Source organism: Manduca sexta, chromosome 6, assembly GCF_014839805.1.
Source record: "Manduca sexta isolate Smith_Timp_Sample1 chromosome 6, JHU_Msex_v1.0, whole genome shotgun sequence".
Lineage (NCBI taxonomy): Eukaryota > Metazoa > Arthropoda > Insecta > Lepidoptera > Sphingidae > Manduca > Manduca sexta.
The window spans coordinates 3,074,415-3,091,012 of record NC_051120.1 but is presented as its reverse complement, the minus strand read 5'-3'; the positions used below and the strand labels follow the sequence as shown (position 1 = coordinate 3,091,012).

At 33.1% G+C, this 16,598-nt stretch overlaps 1 protein-coding gene and 1 long non-coding RNA gene across 2 annotated transcripts; one reads left to right on the top strand and one right to left on the bottom strand.

Moving 5' to 3' along the window:
• Window positions 1–256: 256 nt before the first annotated feature.
• LOC119192396 lies at window positions 257–2,024 on the bottom strand. The gene is made up of 3 exons (XR_005113637.1): window positions 1,959–2,024; window positions 1,151–1,218; window positions 257–365 (listed from the first exon to the last, which is right to left on the bottom strand). It is a non-coding gene; the product is annotated as an uncharacterized LOC119192396 (long non-coding RNA).
• Window positions 2,025–2,638: 614 nt separating this feature from the next.
• On the top strand, window positions 2,639–4,344 carry LOC119192300. Its single transcript, XM_037446126.1, has 4 exons — window positions 2,639–2,697; window positions 3,083–3,165; window positions 3,403–3,538; window positions 4,275–4,344. The coding sequence occupies exons 1-4, from the start codon at window positions 2,661–2,663 to the stop codon at window positions 4,337–4,339; spliced, it is 321 nt and encodes a 106-aa protein (XP_037302023.1). The 5' UTR covers window positions 2,639–2,660; the 3' UTR covers window positions 4,340–4,344.
• The last annotated feature ends 12,254 nt before the right edge of the window (window positions 4,345–16,598 follow it).

Sequence of the window (16,598 nt, the reverse complement as noted above, 5' to 3'; positions counted from 1 at the left end):
GAAAATAAATATATATTTTTTTTAATTAAACGGCCTCTTTAATACTAAGAACCTATTTAGAGATATATGTGAATATCCCAGAAGACAACGAAAAAAAATATTGCAATATTGTATTAGGTATAAAGTAACTATAAGATATTGTACAAATAATGAGAAGATAAATAAAATAAAAAAATAGAAACATTCGTCCAAAAACATCGAGACCTTAATTAGGTTGAAAATGTTACCTTGATTAGTATCGCAGGCAATTCCAGTAAATCGCAGAGATCCAGAAAGGTCCTCTTCTCGTCGCCCATCCTGCCGCAGATCGGTATTGTGTCGTGCACGCACGTATCCGCCAACGCGCAGAATTGATCTATTTTGTTCTATAATAGAATTCAAATTAGAATAAAAATATGTATTTTTTATAAAAAAAAAAAAAAAAAGCTTTGTGTGAACTTAGATTAAGTATTGTATACATGTATGTTACTGTTTTTTTTCCCTGTATAATAAAATAAAAAAATAGAAAATAAAATTGTATTATATTATAAGTATATATATTTTAAATGATATCCTATGTCTTTATTTTATCACTTCAAGGTATTAATAGATAGTATTTTTGTGTAAACTTAGATTAAGTATTGCATGTTACTGTTTGCTTTTTGTATAAATAAAATAAAAAGATAGTATTCAAATATATTATAATACGTATATATTTTTAAAAATCCTATCCCTTTATTCTATCACTTTAAGGTATTAATATATAGAATAAATTAGATAGAAGTATTGCTGTCTGCGCTTATTTTTGGAAATTGTTTTTTGCAGTTGAATGACGAAAAAAGCAAACCATTCGCCTAGCGGTAAGCGATACGACCGCCTATAAACAGTAGCAACATCATGCAGAACTTTGAATTTCAAAGTACTGCAACACTGCGCTCAACCTGAGACAGTGACTTTAGGCGAAAAAGATCTACCCAGATTCTCACATACGAAAGACCTATCAGTTGGTATGTTCCACTGCTGGCAAAAGGCTCTCCTTCTTTTAATGACTCCATCTACATGCATCCAAGAACACATTTTAAGTAATAACTGTAAAAGATGTTTCGTTTTAAGAGCCACTGGTTAGAGTTGTACCTGTTAGTATTAAGAAATTTATTAAGTGGATTCTTACGGACGGTGTTGAAGCGTAGCTGGGCAGGTGGCAGTGGATACGGAGAATTGTAAATACCCACAATATATCTGTAATAAAACAAAAAACAACTTACAACTTATTATCTCTGTATAAGAGTAACCTTAATTCTAACGAAACTAGTACATCATAGTTGGGGAAATAATTTTATGAATAGGAAAGGTTCACGGAATGGCCTGCCAACCATCAGTAGTTGAGAGACACCTGAAATAATTTTAGTCATCGATTACTTATTATCCATTAAATATGATTAAATATTATTAAGTAATGTTAGAAATTTTAAATATTTATGTTTATGGACGGCGCTGATTACTTAATAAATAGTTTCTGGCGTCTTCTATTTAAAAAATAAAAAAAAAATATTTATAAATTACTAGCTAATAAATATTTTCCCTGGATAAAAAGCCAATAGCACACAGAAGTAACGTAGCTTCCTATTAGTAAAAAAAATAAAATGGGTTTAGTAGTTCCTTCCATTAGCGTGTTCAAATAAACTTTTTAGTTTTAAATATTAGTATAGATTATATTAACTATAGAATATAGATTATATTAGGACAGTGATCGAGAGGCCTCCGCGACGCGACGTCCTCTTAGCACTCGCCCCTGAGGATGACCTACTTAGGTCGAAACTGGTCAACGATTCCGACTACTTTTTAAACGTGAGTAAAACCATGTTGTTTTCGACTAATAGATTATATTAATAACATAAATCTTAGTTATTCCTTCTTGAACGTTTAAAATGGCCTCATTTGGCAAGAGGCGAATGTGCCGTTAAGAAAATGTCACTCACAGTAATGGAGCAGTTTAACCCACATTCCGGCGAGGTGTATATAACAGGCATATTGTTCTACGTCGAAGATTAATGTTTGTATGGCGGACAAGTGTCACATGAGCAGGGGACGGCAACTTTTGGCATGGTTAATTTACAATTATTGAATAACGGGACTTTTGTTAAATTGTTTTTCAAACTACAGTATTGAAAAAGATGAAAAATGCTAGGCTCTTTCTGATCATTGAATTATTTATTAGATTACGAAATAGTATGTTCGTTAGATACTTTAAATCGAATGAAAGTTTTATCATTCAACCTAGTCTTGAGATTATCATGTTTTCTATTTATTAGTATTGATTATTCATTTTTAAATGACGATGTACGATTCTACTTTGATTTGCTGTCATCTAAAAAAGACTTGTACGCCCAGACTGCCAGTTACTAAATATTACTGGCCCTTTATCAGAATTAAAAATCATTCCACGAACATTCGGGATCATATGCCTTGTACATAAACGCATATTGCAATGAATTTAAATTATCTTATATTCCAAAGAAAATGTTCACAACCCCTGATATTTTAGTACGCTGCGTAGATAATTTTGCGCATAAAGTCCATGTTTTAGCATAATTTCCGGCGCATAGGCATTAGTTTGGATTTATCAAAGTAAACAATTCCTTGTAATGTCGGGCTAGATTACAGTCGCACGTTGTTTTCGCATGTTGTGCGTTATGATATTTAGAAAAGTATTTACTAGTAAGTAAATGTTACTTGTCTTCTATTATTTTTACATCTGATTAATTTTATTTTCATACTGTTATATCTGTTTTGTTGTTTGAATACACACACACACACATAGTAACCTATTTTTATCACTAAAGGGTAGACAGAGGCGCAACTGGTATACCCACTTTCTTCTGTGTGTATTCCGTCTCATGATGTGATAACGGACGAGCCTATCATCATATCGGGCACAAATTCCAGAATCGAGCTTATACTGAATAACACAATATAGCTTTGTCCCGACCCGCACATCGAACCTGAGAACTCAGCACTGCAGTTGTACCGTAACACAACTACGCCACTGAAGCAGGCACTACTAAACATATTGTAACTAATTTATTTGTATGATTTGTTTCAGGTTTAATCATTTTAGGTCTTGCTGCGCAAGTTTGGTCACATGTTGAGATAGAGGCTGAAGATTACTTCTTTCCCTTAGAGCCAGTATGTATACAGGGTTTTGGAGAAACATTTTTAAATTAAATAAATATTTTAAGCTTATTTAGTACTTACTTATACAAAGAGCTCACTTTTGAATTCTCCATAATATTTTATTTTATAATCATTTTTGAACCATTTCGATTGATTTATCAATTAGATGAAACTTATAGTGGCATAGATGGTTGACATAAAGGCTTGTTAGCCAAAAAAATATTATGTAACAAATAAAATATTTCTCAGGTAATCAATTTCTGCAAAATGGCGGATCAGTGTCAACACGACTTCGTTCCTATTTGCGGACAGGACTCGCTCGGAATCACTAGAATGTTCAACGACAATTGCGATTTATACGAATATAATTGCGACGAGAAGAAACGTAAGTTCAATTATAGATTATTTCATCCACGAAGACGCGCGCCACTACTATCTCTTACTGATTACAGTGTGCGTGAGCAGTATGAATACACATGCATACTACTATGGATAGCGTCGTTATAGTGCTTGGATAAGTTCCTTTAACGAAGGATAGCGTCGGGGAAGTATTTGAATCTTACCCCGCGACACCTCGCAACGTCAACGCTAAAAAGGTAGTGGGGCGCGTCTTTGTGGATGGTATTACGTATGTTTCATGTTTAGTTGCACTTATTTTTCGAAGTGGTAGATAGAGGCTAATCTTTCTACTATCGTCGAATTTACGACTTTCTCGTGTGAAATTCCAAATCATTAACTTAAATGTGATTTTACAAAAAAAAATAATAAATGAACTATCAAATAAAATTTATCTACCAAATAAATTATGACCTGCTTGAAAGATATTAAGTGTATTATTATTATAATATTTAATTTCACCAAATGTGATTTATTATTTGTTTCTTCTGTATTATCGGATGAATTATTTAGGCACGCTCTGAGGTCCAGCCTCTTCTGCCAGCCTCTTAGTGCGTTATATGTGTGAATTATTTACAAATCTGCCTTTATTATTAAATAGAAACACCTTATTTCTTTTCTCTTTGTTTTACGTTTATGAAGGAAAAGTGTGTTAGATCTTTTAGATTTTTTGTAAAAAAGATAGTGTTGTTTCAAAATTGAAAAATTTTTTTTTGTTTTTTCAGAATACCGTCACGTCAAAATGGATGTCTGCAAATACGAAGCAGCAGCGGCTGAGAGAACAATATAACTATAAATTAACTATGTTTCTTTATGTATTACATTCAATGCCTTGTCCTTTTGGGATATTTGTTGTATAATTTTAAGATTAATAAAAAAAAAAAAATTCGGTACTAGATATATGATTAGTAAAAAATGGTGTCATTTAAAATATAAGAATATTGCCCTTTGGCTACAATACATATTTTTGCACGAAAATATTCGGAAATGATCTGTAGATATTATTGACTGTATATTTTGTTTATTGTTGTTCTTTTTTAAACAATTATTGTACACGGACAACTGCAAATATAGCTATTTAGTAAAAAACCTAAACAAGTGCGAGTGGTACTCACGCACTGAGGGTTCCATACAAACTTCATAGCTAGTTAGTGACATTAAAAAGCACATAACATTATTGCTTTAAGTAAATGACAAACTTGGTTAAAGGAAAAACTTAACTTTCCCGTTCGATTCCTAGACACGGTTTTTACATTAACCGCAAATATTTTTTTTTTTAATATATATTATATTTAGTACATATTTACAGTTTTCAGTTTTTTTTCTTTAAATGTGTTAAAACATATTATTTCTCGCCAATTTTATCATTTTACAAAGTACTTTAGGTATTGATTATCTTGTGAAATCGTAAAGTACGCGATATAAGCGGTTTACTTGAGACTTTCCCGCCCTCACACCCACCACTACAACTCCTGTAAGCCAGGATCAGCAGTGGCACGCATTTTATGACACCGAGCAGTGTAGCTCGGCGAGTCTCAGGAAAACTAATATGTCATTATCCCGCAAACGAAATTAATCAAATAGAAAGATAGGGAGGAGTTGGAAATATTAATTGATAATATTTCTAACTCCTCCCATAAATATGAATTGATATAAGCGGTTATATATTTTGATCATGTTGACTGACAAGTTTGATTTTTTGACAGCAGAAAGAGTAACAGTAGACTCGATCATTTGATATAAATTTTAATTTGATACCTCTAAACATTTTCGTGACAACAAAGTCACGTTACTACTATACACGTTCATTTTGAGAAACGGAACCCTAAAAACAAAATATATTTTATGACCAGATACATAACTGAACGGACCTTATAACTGCGAAGGAGTATTTTAACCACAAAAATCATATTTTGTGGTGGCAAAGTATGGTATATTGAGACAAATAACGAAACGCACAGAAGTTGTAATATAAATCATTGTGGCGCACTGTCCCGAGCTGTGAACGCAAACACAACACCGTAGCAAACTTGACATGTTTGACGTTCTGTACTCATGCGCACACAAATGTTATATAAAATATTGTTTACTATAGAATTCCTAGTTGAAGATGCAATGAAGAGAAACCGGTGAAGACAAATAATTCGCTCTAAATGCGATACATCCAGTGATGACCACGATCCTCATGACTGAGGACTCATGAGGGACCGATTACAGAGATAGACTAGAACTACGCTAAATAATACTTGATGAATTACTTTTTCTAGGATAGATATAATTTGTGAGGTATTGGATCCCCCAGAGGTAACTGACGTCAGGCAAATAAACGGTCGTAAAAACAGCCAAAGTTTTTTAACCACACGTAAAAAAATATATTGCACCGGCAACATTGGAATAAGGACATATAAAGGGACAGATGATGGGTTATTGAATAAATATAAATAAGAATTTCTATTATGATGTATAACCTATATACTATAAACGTAACAAAAAGTATGATGACATTAAAAAAAAAAGTAAATAAGTAAGGCACTAAAAAGGAATACAACTTTCGATTTCCACATATTAATATTTATAAATAAAAACGTATTTTCTGCCCAACTGTACGGTGTACAGAACACAGCGGTGTCTACGTACGCTGCTACATATTCCTAGAATTATTTATGTAAATAGTTAGAAAATGTTATCTAATTTATTTATTACCCATACGGCGAGCTCTTGCCACGTGTACACTTACTGTGGCGATATTTAACTTATTGTCGCTATAATTGAATGGTTAAGTTATGAAAAGGTATGGATTTGAAAGTTGTTTTGTTATACAAGTCTGTAATTTACGGAAATTGTATTTTTTATATGATGTATTGATTTATGTTATCGACTAAACATTATTAATTAAAATATTGTCCAACATTTGGGAAGGATTTTATTGGTTATACATATATTATATTTTGTAATATCAAATTTATTTTAATAACAACAATACTATTTTAAGCGTATTTTATTATAACACCAAATAATATGTATGCTCTTAGTATAGTCCTATAGTAATGATAATACTATTTACTTACTTATAAGTATAATCCGTGGAAGATAGGTGTATTTTATGCATCTGCTTAAACGTGATATAACATACTATGTACCTAATTTATATGTACAATTGTTTATTTTCCTTAATAAATAAAACAATAAAAAGCAACATCAGACTAAAATAACCCTTAAATCTTTGTGAAGTTAAATATATTTTTAAACGACATTTAAACATATATAAACTAACAATCGTGTACAAACCAACAATAACACAGATAAACAATAAATTCGATATATTAGAACTTACACGGTGACATTAAAGCGAAAGTCCGCTAACATCGTCATTTAAGCTTAACATTTTGCAGCAAGTTAGTGTTAGGAGTGCTCGTAAAGATTTAGACCGAATGTCACACCCTGAACAGATACAGGCGGTTTATAGCTAGTTTTAGCTCTTGTGACAAGCCTGAATAGTGATGAGATTTCGTGCTACGGGCCTATTTGTCGATGGTGTGTTTTAAGCGTAAGTGTTGAAACTGTATAGTAGCAAAGAGTATAAACCAAACAATAACAACCAATGTGAGCTAGTATTGGCAGTATGCCGCTTAAAAATTAAGAAATTATATACTTCTCTTTTGTCGTTGTCTAGTCTTTACTGTTCTCAATAAATCAATTGATAGTTTTACAATCCTAAGTTCTTTCATAATCCATCAGTAAGCTAGTATTAAATATGATTTTATCTTTCTAATTGATGTCATCAATATTATCAGCCATAATACAGCTAAATATGGGTGAAAGATTTCTAGACGGACTTCTCAACTGTTGACTTGTTTCTGTAACTTTAATCATGTCGGCTATTATGTTGTCTTTCCTGTGTTGTCAATTACTCTAAATTATTGAGTTAAATAATAAGGGTAAGATAGAGTTTGTTTAAAAATAATATAGAAAGAGAATCAATGTACTTTATGTATTGATAGATTAAATTATGACTGTTTATAATATAAATCCAATGCATTTATGTCCAGTAAGTTTATTACTAGCCATACAATTTTATACAAATTTCAAATTCTCAATGATTTCCCGGAAAATATTCTAAATTGTATATAGAAAGTAGTACCAAAAAATTTTTTTTTGTAACAATACCTAGTAATAAAAAATATTAATAAACAGAAAAGTAGCTCCAATAATAAAAATCAACATAATTTTCATAATGTTGTCTTACATTTACGCCAATGTTAGACTTTGAAATGTATTTTTCGAATTTTATCGCGGTTTTCTTATATTATGATTCTTTCCCGTCGTTTCGAAGACTTAGAAACTTCTATGGTTGGGTGTGGTCAGTTACAATCTCGAAAAAAAAAAGAAAAATAGTTTTACTACAATAATTTTCATAATTTAATACCATAAAACACCGTGGTTGCCGATACCTGGCGAATGCGTCTTCATAAAGATAACGCGAGCCACCCGCGCACGATTGCACAATACTCAATTAATAACGCGATTGATACGCGAGCGTTAACGTTTACGTACCGAGGGACGGCACATTGTTTTATATCGGATAAAACAGCACTTCGCTTGATGGATGGGGTTTACGTTTATGTGTATTTTTTACGTAATTATGACTTCGGGCGTTGAGGAAGTGTGTTTTTGCGAATTATATGACGCTTTTACGCGAGGTGGGTAGAGGTGTGCACAGTGCAAGTTTATTAAGTTTATTTGTTGAGTTTTAAAATTATTTATTTATCGAATCGAATTCAAAATCTCATATTTACTCCAAATATGATGGTATCCTTACATAATAAATTGGTATGGATATTTGGTACGGGATAGTTTGAAGCCCTGGAAAGACATCGGTTATTTTTTATCCCGGAAAAATATAAAGCGGGATTTTTATCCCGAAAAATTCTTTTACGTAGACAAGTCTCTAGCAGAGCTAGTTTATTTATAGTTATAAAATATTGTTAATATAGTTAAATTGATACAAAAGACGAATAGGCAATTATTTCTTTTAAAAACTTTTCTACATTAAACCGTTCGTTTGGACATAGCCAAGTCTATTTTAAGCCTGTGAAGTCAATATTCACTAGAAAAAATAACAATACACGCTGAAAAGCCTAAGTATAAAAAACATGGAAAAATAACAGTCAATTTCAAAACAAGATGTTTTTGCATGAAAGAAGAATAACGTCAGCAGATAAATCTAGGACCATCAGACTTTTTACCATATAATAGATTTGTCGATATCAATGTAACGGAACGTTTGACAATATTTGCGAATATATTTCTTGTTTGTTGTGTTTTTGTTAACACCATTTTATAATCTCATTTTACGCGTATTTAGGCTTTCAAATTCTAGGTTTTACGTCACTCATAGATTTTTAAGCTTCGAATCGGTAAATTGATAAAAAAATTTGGGATGCCGAATACTACATTGTATTCAACAAACGACGAATCGATTATAGGTTGCATTGTACAAAAACATAACATTTAGGGTACCGAATAAGACTTTTTTATGTATGTCAATGTACACATGACTTGGCATGAGTCGTGTATTAGTGAGTCGGTGCGGCGGACTGGCATTTTCATTCATTTGTTCCTGACTATCTACCGCACACCGCGCGCGACGCGATTCATATGCGTATTATAATTGCATAGACCAAACTTTTACGCACGCTATTATTATTTTTAATATAATATTTATTATAAAAAAAATAAAAAAAACATGCCTTATTCATCACGTAGGCGAACATAATATAATAGAATATTTAATTATTACTTAATTAAATGAGCTTATATAAACAAAGACAATTTATATTGAAAATAAAATAAATGAAAAATATTGCAAACAAAGAAGCCATCTCGGGCCTGCAGGAAAGAAGAAATAAAATGATGTATATATGTAATTTTAAATAAACAATAAGGGAGAAACGCGTCGCAATCCTCACCGGTGAGGACAATAAAAGCCCTAACGTAGCTATCCCACCAGCCTTTCACTAACTACCTAAGCGACGACTATTATTATTTTTGCATTTGATTTTATCATATTTTTTGATGAAATAAAATCTTTGTTACAATTCCCGGACCTCCCATCGCGACGCTCGCGCAACAAACACTTTGATAATAAACAAGAGAAGTTAACCAGCCGTATCTCGCCTAAATTGTGTGTTTATACACAGATTGGACCATTTGCTATTAATTTGTAAAGAGCATCGGCACTGACTTTAAGCTGTTCGGATAAGATTGGTCGAGTTGTGTTGCCGATATTGTTGTTTATAGTACAATAAGGTTTTGTTACTTTAATTTGGTATTTGCTTCGTAAATACCCTTCGTTGCCGCTTTAGATTATTGTGGGTTTATTAGGTGTTTGGTTTCGATATTGCGTGATTGAAAGCGTTTGATAGGTTTTATCTTCTTAGTCGAGTACGATTGACAGAGTGGTTGTGGTTGTCGTGTTGGTGATGTACGGATAGTTGTCGGCGTAGTCGGCCTTCTCGGCGATGTTCGGAGTTCTGTTAATGCTTCATTTTTTATACGGGCAATGTGTCGTCGCTGCACCTGATGGTAGGTGGAGTGGGGTCAAATCGAATCTACTGACGAGAGATGATTACCCTTCGGCATTCGACACAATTATGCCGGCCTGTTGGAACCGGATATATACAGGCTGATCTCGGAACGCGACACACGTGGGCTACTATAGCGGGTTTTACCCTGTGTACGGTGGTCGCTATCCGGTCGGATATAATATACATGCTACAAGCAGAAACAAAATTTTAAATTACTTAACACTGCGTGGCAATGACCTGCGCTCATCACTATTACTTTCATATTAAGTTCAACATTAATATGTTCACTAGTGATTTTTCTTATAACATAATTTTTATGAATTATCAAATACGTATTGATTGATTAATGTAAGTATTTTTACTAATTACTTGTAATCCCAATTTTCAATATAAATCATTATCCGGAAAACTCATCAAATATTATATAATAGCCACTTATAAGTTATAATGCACATACCAAAGTCGATGTTACAGATACGTGTTTGCACAGATGCCGCGCACCCGCCATGCCTATTACCGACTGAGTGATAATGCGTCTGAGGGAAACGCCGAATTTTATCTTACTACGGGTGACATTTGGATGTATATAGAGATGATACATGTAAGTCTTTATTTGAAGATTTATGCGAGTTATGAATTAATGTCGATGTAGTTCTGGGGGCTTATGTTGAGAGATAAATATATTATATGGTAAATATAAATATATGGTAGCAGTGGAGAAAAGTGAAATTTTTCAAAAGGTAACCGGATCATATCATCATCGGAAGGTAATAAAAAACAAAAACGAATACAAACGTTAGTAAACCAAAAAGTGAAGCCGGTAGGAATCGGATTGTATGGACGTTTTGCCACTGTTAGGTAGGTTATTTAAATATTTATGTACTGTACTGAAAGATAATAGTATAGTTAGTGGATTCTTAAAAACAAATATTTCATGATGCAACTCAAAGTTCTTTTTAGATGACGATCAACTTGCGTGTGTCGTCGTTGCCCTAATTTTAAAAGTTATTCCAATAAATGGCTTATTATTGTATTCAAATAATTCAAAGTGCAACCTAGTTATAATAACTTCCTCTGTTTTGTAGACATGTATTTGGCTCAAGGAGTTGCTTTTAACCGCTCTGTGTTATACCATATTTGCTCCTATTTTCGTTTGTGGTACAATTTGTTCAAGTAGGCTCATTTGGACTCTATTTTTTTTTATAAACAAGAAAGGGACGGCAAGAAGTCGCAGTTTGGTGCCTGTATTTACACAAAATCTCGGAGAAGGTCTTCTGATCGGGTTAAAGTTTTCCAAATATTTACAAAGTCAAAATGGAAAGGTTATGTCAAAATGGAGTACAGTAGCATATTTATTGTAGTTTGTGTGCGTTTATACAGAAATGATACGGTTTTGGTGTGAAAACGGTTTTGTTTGGTGTGTCAATATCATATTCCCGGTAAATATAGTAGCGTAGTTTCTGTATATTGTTATTATGAAATCAAGTTGGTTTGTAAGAAACGAAGTGAAACCTATGGTATTGAATCATTTTAGACTGGCCAACATTTAAAATGAAGTTGGTTTGTAAGTAACGAAGTGAACCATATGATTTCGGGATACATTTTACACTGGGCAACGTTTAAAAAATCAAACAGGTTTAAAAGAAATGAAGTGAAATATATTATTTTGAGTAATTTTTTTTTAGACTAGGCAACATTATTCGTGCAGCTTCTTACTTTAGCGACGCCGATATAAAATGGCATATAAATAATAAATTATTATTCTGGGATGTATATTGTCTTTTCGCAAATTTTCGAGGATTTGCTAAAGAACCGAGGTACTGGTTACAACCATAATTGTAAAACACCCTAGATAAGTATAATATAATGGTTTCGATTTTTGGAACGAGTTATTTGGTAACCGTATTGTTTATAAAGGTCTTAGGAACACGCTGGATGCAGGCCGCTGTCGACAGGTCCGTCTGGAAATCTTTAGGGGAGGCCTATGTTCAGCAGTGGACTTTATGTGGATGATGATGATATTGTTATGAACATTCTCTCAAATATTAATTCGTCCTGTATAAGTTTTAACACAAAAACATCTTTAATAAAAATATTTCAATGTTTATCATTCGCATAAAAATAAATCATTATGGCTATTTTTTACATAAATTATTACTATTTATCAAGGAGGTTATTTTAAGTCATTAATATTCTGTGACAGTAAAGCACGATTTCTAGTAAATATGTAGAATAAAGCTTGAAACGGTGCCAGAGCTTTGTTGTATGAATAAAGCTAATTTATAAGGACACTAGGTGCAATGTAATCTTAAATGTAGATTTACTATACAGTTTTCACTATCTGCGTCACTATTTATGTACGGATGGTGTAAGTCATAAACTTATAGAGTTAATGGGTGTATGGTTACCAAATATCAACAAAAATCACAAATAGAATATATATGTACGAACTCATCACAAAAAAATGAACCTTAAAATTCGGTGGAATAATTTGATCAAAACGATACCACAGTCCGGCACGTGCATGCAGCGCTACTAACCGACAACAATGGAAGTTAGTGGTAGGAGATATTTTAGTTCCACCCAGATAGCAATCATCGTACACAAGGTGTTAAAACCCGCCATAGTGGCTCACGCAAGTGTGTGTTCCGGGAACAACAGGCCGGCATAATTATGTCTGCCGAGGGGTAGTCGTGTCTAGTTAGACATTCTTAGTAAATCCATATAAAATATGACTAATCTGAAGAATATTTTACAAAGTTAAGATTTTAGTTAGTTTATTCAGTTTAGTTTTTTTATACATTATGGTTATTGGAGCTTATTACTTGCCATTTGATACAGCACATAAAAACTACTGTGTACTTTTACATTATATTTGCATTCGACTTCCTGTATTTCCATAAATAAATTTACAACAAAAATTCGCTACAAACTTATCATTCACACCACAACCACATAGCAAGGCGCTAGCTCCTTGTACCAACAAGCCGCGTAAACACCAAGTCGCTTGTTAACTTTTTACGTTAACAAGGATCGGGCGGCACTTAGCCGGAGCTCGCTAACTCGGTGGACAAAGCCCGGGTTTGTTTACAACGCCTAGTTGCAGGTTAAATGGACTAATTGTTGGTAGCATCTGCCTAGACCTTTGAGTGTCGTCAAGGTTGTTGGACATGTTTGTGAGGTTTTTTCTGTTGTACTGTATTTTTTTTATTGTTTTTGTTGTAAGTAATTGATATATATGTTCTGAGTTATTTATAAAATTAAGTAAAAAAGATGTGAGAACTAAGCAATAATGTATAAAATTAAGTTAAAAAGATGTGTTATTGACACGAGTGTTTATTTCAGAGTAAGTAACTAAGCAAACAACAACATTCAAATATTTATGAAAATAGAACCCATAAAAACTATAGTCACAATAAAGGTTACATTCTACAACAGTTTTGAATGACGAGACGTACTTGCCGTTCACCTGATGGTAAGTGCTATGACCGCCCGTAAACAACAGACACCATCCAACACCTTGAATTGTAAAGTATTGTTTGGTATTGCATTGCGCTCGCCATCCTGACATGAAATGTTAAGTCCTATTATGACCAGTAGTTACACTGGCTACAATGTCCTTCAAACCGGACCATAACAGTGACTACTACATTGCTTGGCGATAGAAATAGACATTGCGGTGGTACTTATCCAGGCAGACTCTCACATATGAGAGACCTACCACCAGTATATAAGAGGTACTTTATTTTAATTCTGAGATTCGAAAATTATATTTGACTTATGTATAAGTGACTGCCTCGCTGGCGTAGTAGTTGCGTATGCGGTACAAGTACGACTAACGTGCTGTGGTCTAACATTCGAATCCCGGGTCGGTCCGAAAATATGTGACTGTGTTTTTCCATCTTAAAAATTACTCAGTCGCAGCTTGGAGTCAGGAAGTCCACGGTGTGTTACTCCCGTGCCTTGGAGAGCACGTACAACTGTTGGTCCTGCGGCTGATCTCTCTTCTGTGGATGAGACATCAGCCGCATGATCATAATTATCCACATCTGATTTATTTTTCGTGGCGTGGTATGGGTATGGGTTCGAGCTCTGGTCGGGGTTGAGGTGAGATTGAGTTTTCTACTCCGTATCAGCTCGGAGTCTGAGATTTGTACCCGATATGACGATAGGCTCGCCCTCTATCACATCATGGGACGGAATACCACACGGCAGAAAGTTGGTGCACTAGTTACACCTCTGCCTACCTCTTCGTACATAAAAGACTTGAATGTGAAGAATAAACATAAACATTTCCTAGACTAGGAAAGCCTTAAGATCTTTAACTCATACTCTAAAAATCAAAATATTTTTCTTACGTACTCTACGCATATTATATGACCTTTAAAGCTGTAATTTGCCTTTGAATTGTAATGCAAATATTCCCATACTGGGCGCTGTGATTTGTTCCTCGTTAATTTTCAAATCAACGTACATAATTAAAGATATGGTTGATATAGTATAAATAAGTATTAGGAGAGTGAGTTACGATGCCTCGAGGAGTACTGCTAATAAAATAAATGAAGAGTCGGCATACGGTGTCTTGGTGGGACCGCGGGACTTGATCGCAGAGTGCTGTAAGTATAATTTTAGAAAAAAATATGTAAGTGTTAATTTTCAAGTCAGTGAAAAATTTAAGGATGTTTGATTAATTAACCAATTACGTTGTGTAGTTAGAGGTATCTAGATTTGGCAAAAGTATAAATTTATCACAGAAACTGGAGTAAACTGCTATACTTTTTGTATAGTGAACTTGATGCTGCTAGCGATACTGTTCCGTTTTTAAGAGGTCTGCAAAGAATACACGACTTGGAACTGATGATTTAGCGCTGTTCATATTTATCGCGGGTGATTTGTTATTCTATATCTCAGATAGATGTTTTAAAAATGTTTCGGTATAATAAATCACGAATCTTTAAAGGCCAGTTTCACAACTTCTAAATGCTACAAATCACATAAATATATAAACCAACCAAATAAAAGCCAGACACTAATTTACGCTCTCAAATATATGGTAATAAAATGAGTACTATCCGCATTACTATTTAATAAGATAACTATCAAACAAAATTAACTTGAAATTTGTTAATTAGGCCCTAAATATCTGTATAAGATATGTTTTTACGGGTATTCAAATTTATATTTGTGATATAAACTTATCTTACCTTTACACCCGATTATACCTTCGAACCTGAATCTATCAGCCGTTATCTCTTAGTATCTTACAAACCGAAAACTAATTTATCCGAGTTAGCCCTGTCTGTTCAACTGCTCGTGAGTTGGGGCGGCCCGCTCAAGAGGCAATTGATTAGCCGGCGTTCTTTGTGCGCCCGCGCCGACGCTCACAACAATTTGCTCGCGGTCCGACCGCCCTAATTTTAATGGCCTTATAAAATTTATATTTAATGTATTTATCATATGGTAGACTAATGTGGATGCTGTTTGTTTGTATATAATATTAAAAAATTAAATCTTTTTTTATTGAACGTAAAATTAGTCATGGGCGGTATGGTAGCTTTTCGTAGAGATTAAAGTGCTAAGAGACGTAAAGTTTGTGACTAACTTCTTGTTATCTTAAAGACAAAAATACGAATTTATGAACTTTAAAAAATCGGCCTTTAAATTTTAATTTTCTCTACTTTTTGGAATCAATTATTTCTAGATAATGGAATATCATTATTGACATAATGTTGTTCTTTGTCGATACTTCAAACATCAAAGCATTAACGCTGTAACCTTCGTATTCAACTAAATAAACTGAAGAATTTAATAAAAGAGACAATATATAAGAGACAAAACTGACAATATATTTTTTTAAGTTTAAAAATACTTTATGGACATATAATTTAACGATTTATCTATAGAAAGCATATCCATGCAAAATGAATGTTGAAAGTTCATAGCATTGTTTTATTGGGTGTACTGGAACGGAGCACACATTAACGACTCCGAGTTTTTTTTGTTACTATTTACCTTCAAATAGCATAGCCGTATACTGACAAATTAATTTGTTTATTTGTACGTAAAAGCTATCAGTGGAGTGCTTTCGATATCTAGTTTGGTGAGGTATAAATCTGACTTAATTTTCAACCGGTAAGGTAGATTGGAAATAGTTGTAAAAGTGATAGTTAGTCACTGAGATATAATGAATATATTTCCATTTACAAATTAACTACGTGCATGTTTATTATGATGCAACGATAGAAATATGTTTTGCATAACGTAAAGCAGCAGATTCCGTTTATTTATTCTCGAGTGTCATTTAAATGTAGTATAAAATATGTATTATTAGCTTTTCGCTTACTTTAGCAAAAGACAAATAAATATAAAATGGATATAAAATTTTAAAAATAATATAATCTAAGTTATTTACGATGCGATTGAAAACACACGCACAGTTAATAAACATGGAAATAAATATAT